A 4327-nucleotide genomic window follows, 5' to 3' on the forward strand; every position below is an offset into this window, starting at 1 on the left:
CCTCCCAGCACCTGCATCACTCGCCAGCCTGGGGTTCCTGCCTCTTTCCCCACAGGACCTGCAAATGGTACTACGTGGGGGGGAGGGTTGATTTTTCTCCAACTTTATTGACAGCTGTATTTCCCAACTATAATCAACAAATAAAATTGTACATATTTAATTGTTCAGTGATGATTTGCTGCACATACACATTGTGAAATGATTACCATAATCAAAATCATTGACACAGTATCACTTCTCGTGATTTTGTACGCGTGTGGGTGAGGACGTTTAAGATCTTTTCTTTAGAGCCATTTCATTTTTCCAGAGAGGAACCGGCCGGCTTCAATCCCAGGGTAGAATGCAATATACATGTGGGCTAGGGGTTCAACCTTCCTTTCACAGATTTTCATTGTGTGTAGCCTCACACCTCGCTCCTACCCTCTGTTTTATGCAGTGTCCCTGAGCCCTGGGCTTTCCCCATTTCTCCAAGAGTAGACCTCCAGGGTGGGAGATGTTCCATGCCTGGCCGGTGTGTGGGGAGAGGATCTCCCTACCAACGTCCATTTTCGGTTCCCTGCTTCACGCCCCGCTCTGTCTGAGCCCTGAACCTCTCTCCAGGGCTCTGTGCCCCGAGGTGTCCCATTCAGCGTGTCCTATTTGTGGTTTCCTCACCTTCTTGCATCAGCTTTCCATCTTTGAAATACGTTTTCAGGTTTCTTGGATGCCGATGTTCCTCTCCCTGTTTCTCTCTGTTGTGCGCTCGTAGGTTTTTGTCTCTTTATTATCCTTTTTTGGGGTCTGGGGAGGCGGAGGGAACACTGTATGCATCTTGACCTGGAATTCTGCCACTAGTTTATAAGATTAAGGATTTGAACCAGCGGACACGGGCAGAAAGGAGAAATGTGAGACTCAGCTAGGAGAAGTCAGACTGAGGCTTGAAAGTAATCTTTATTGATCCGAGCAGCACACAAATTGGGTATTAAAGCCAGGGCCGCCGTCACGGCTGGAGGACTACTTGTGGCGATCATCTTCTCCCAAGCTCCACATTTTAGCCTTGTATAGGGTGATATCATTGTAGACCCTGAAATGGTTCAGCCTGCGGTCATCACGTTCCGGGCTGACCTAGAGAGGAGAACGCAGGCATCAGAAGGGAGCCTCTGCGGAGGGGCTACGACCTGGGTTCGAGGTCGGATGGACCTGGGCTCAAATGTATGGCCTCCAGCGAGTCTCCTTGCACAACCTCGTTTGGGAAACGGAAATGACGGCATTTCCATCAAAAGAGTTGTAACCTATGCGGAGGGAGTCGCTACACTTCCCTTTCCCACCCCTGCGCTGGGGGCCACACCTCTGGATGCTTGGTCCCACTGGAACGTAAGCTCCAGGAGGCTGGCTGCTGGATCTGTTTCAGTCCCTGCTTATCCCCAACACCTAGAACAGTACCCAGCATGCACTAGGGGTTCAGGACATATTTGAATGGAAGAATGGATGTTGTTGATGTGATTACACAGAGAACTGAGAGCGAGCCCTCTGACACATAAAGTGGATAGAAGCTCTAAGAGTAACTTACACAATTAAAGGACACATTTTCATTAAATGTCACTGGGAGAGCAGAAGCTGAGAGGTATTTGAGTGTGGCTTCCCCACTGGCCCAATATTGGGATTGGGGTTGTCTGCTTGTCCAGGGTGAGCTTCTGCTAGGGGGCAGGGAGCCCTAAGTTAAATTCGGGCTGATTCAAGCCTCTTCTGCCCCCAACCATATCACTCTGAACCTCCGGCTTAATTACCTTTTATGGTTGCACGACACCTGCATCTAACTTTTGGGGGGTAAACTTTCTTACTCTGCCACCAATGCCATCTGACAGCATTGTCCCTACGTTTGTGACGGTGAACAGGCTTGGCGTGTTTGTAGACCCTTTGCAACTCCACAGCGATGGCTGACCCGCTGGCACACAGTCGCTTATCTGCAAGGCCTGCGAGGGTTGGAGCGGGGCAGGGCTGGCCAGGGCACCCTCACAGGCCCTTCCTGTCACGGCCAGCTGAGCCTGCCATGAGATACGCTGGTCAAAGATGCATTTCCACATGCACACTCTGTGCCCATGGGAGCCAGGCCTTTCCTCTTTAAGAAAAATGAAGAATAGCGAGTTAAATTATTTATGCTTTGTACTATTTTTAAAAGTTGTTTAATTATCTCACTTAGATAATTTATCTTTCCCTTCACAACCCTTCATCCCCACCCTTATTCACTGTCAGTCTGTCCCCCACCATTTTCCTCCTCTGTCCCTTTGAGCGTTGCTCTCTTGGACTCAGTCCCCCTTGTGAAGGTGGGGTGCTCCTGCCGGACCTACTTCCTGTCTCCTCCCTCTCTCCCTTCCTCCCTTCCTCCCTTCCCTCCTTCTTACTGAGCTGTTTATTCCAATCTCCCTGTGGCAGAGCCCCACGCCCCGACGAGGGCTGTTTAAGTGGGTGAGAAGGCCAGGCCCCACAGTGGAAAGTTAAGGACTACAGGATGTGGGCGGTTCTTGGGAAGGGTGCACGCTCAGTAGAGGAAGACACCTGGGATCAAGCCAAGGGGCCAGGAGCAACAGGTGATTGGTCCCTGGTTGGTCTTTGAGCTCTCTTTTCCATTCATTCCTCCTCATCTGCATCAAAGTAGCCCGCATTTATTGAGCACTTACTGTGTGCCGGGGTGCAGCATAGACACATTGTCTCCGTTAATCCCCACAACACACCTTCAAGTGTCAGTATTGTTATTCCCACTTTAAGGTGGGTAAATGCGAGTTGCTAGGTTCAGGTCCCCAGGCTAGGAGGCGGTGGAGCTGGGATTTGAACTGAGGCTGTCTGGCTCCGGAGCCACCAAGTCACATGATGACAGAATTGAGCTGAGTGGTGCAGGAGCCGGAGGCACGAGGCGCTCCAGGAGCACACTGGGAAGGCGCCCAAATCCGCGTGGTGGGGAGTGCGGGGCGCACGTCCCTTACTGGGGCTTTATAAAGAGGGGACTCCTGAGTGGTCCTGAAGGGCGAGGAGGACTTCCCCGAGGAGTACAGGCTAGGGGTCCGGAGGCAGGCTGCAGGAGCAGTCAACGTAAGGACACACGTTGTGCAGGACCTTGGTGCCTTCGAGGGAACGCAGGAAGTCTGACACAGCTGAGGAAGAGCGTCTCCAGCCTCACATCAGGTGCAAGATACACAGATGGACTGAAAGCCGAGCGTTAACAAGACACGACAACTTGGGGAAAAATCTAAAAGGAAAGCCAGTCACTCGGCAACTCTGGATAGTGAAGGTTTTCCTAAGCAAGGCACAAACCCCAGAAACCGTGATGGAAAAGCCTAGCACATTTGACTTAAAAACTACAATGGTCTATGTGATGAAAGATGTGGGCAAGTTAAAAGACAAATGTGGCAGGAAGTTCTTCAAATTGTCTTTGTCCCAGAAGCCCTATCTCATTGCGGGGGATGACGTGCTGACGATCACATTTCCCAGGCTCCTCGAAGTCAAACAAGGTGCGTGTTGTTACCAGCGTTCCCATTTTACAGATAAGGGGTTGGAACTCAGTGAGGCTACGTGCCGTGCCTGAGACAGCGGGCTAGTCACTGGTGGGGCAAACTCAGGCAGTCAGCGGCAAGCCTTGTTGGGCCCACCCGTACACAGTGTCTGCTCCGTTCTCAGCCCCTTACAAATAGGACCTCATTCTGCAGTATCTGTAAGAGCTCCACGTTACCCTGAGGCAACGGAGCCGGGAAGAGCTGAGCGACTCACCCAAGGTCACACAGCTACTAAGTGGCAGCCAGAGTTCAGACCCAGGCAGTCTGGCCTCATGTACTGTTCTAATCACAGCCTCTGTTGCCTCTGCTTCCCAAGCAAAGGAGCCACACTTACCAAGGGCTCTGAGTCCCATCCGATTTCTTGGCTTTCAGTCTGTGTCTCTGTGTATTTCTTCCTTGGCCCATGAGCAGCATGGTGGATAAGATTTAGAAACCTGGCTGGGAGATGAGGCACGCATTATGAAGGAGGCAGGCTTTGGGACGGAGCGCTCCCGTGCCCTTTACTCAGGCCACAGCCTTCCTTAGAGACACAGCACCTGGCCTCGGGGGCCTGCCAAGGCCTTGCCACGCTCATCTTTCCACAAAGATTTCTTGAGCACAAACTGTGCCAGGCGCTCTTCTGGCCCCCAGGGGTAGAGCAGAGCGTGAGGGACATGGTCCCTGCTCTCTTGGAGCTTGTGGTCTAGGTGGGGTGACGGGGGACACAATACCCAAGGGGACCAACAAATCCGAGGGTGATGCCAGCTGTGAAGGAGGAGGTGGTAAAGGGGCACGCCAAGGCCGGGGGGGGGGCAGGGGCT

At 52.3% G+C, this 4327-nt stretch overlaps 1 protein-coding gene across 1 annotated transcript in view; it reads right to left on the minus strand.

The window, feature by feature from the left end:
• Positions 1-911: 911 nt before the first annotated feature.
• FAM183A (family with sequence similarity 183 member A) overlaps positions 912-4327 on the minus strand; it is an 8261-nt gene continuing 4845 nt past the window's right edge. Inside the window, exons 3-4 of the mRNA XM_040626698.1 lie at positions 3862-3965; positions 912-1104 (exon numbers count right to left, since the gene is read on the minus strand). Of these exons, the coding sequence (XP_040482632.1) occupies positions 994-1104; positions 3862-3965 (215 nt within the window). The 3' untranslated portion in view covers positions 912-993. The remainder of the gene's footprint in view (positions 1105-3861; positions 3966-4327) is intronic.

The sequence above is a fragment of the Ursus maritimus genome, unplaced genomic scaffold (genome assembly GCF_017311325.1).
Source record: "Ursus maritimus isolate PB19 unplaced genomic scaffold, ASM1731132v1 scaffold_12, whole genome shotgun sequence".
In the NCBI taxonomy this organism is placed as follows: Eukaryota; Metazoa; Chordata; class Mammalia; order Carnivora; family Ursidae; genus Ursus; species Ursus maritimus.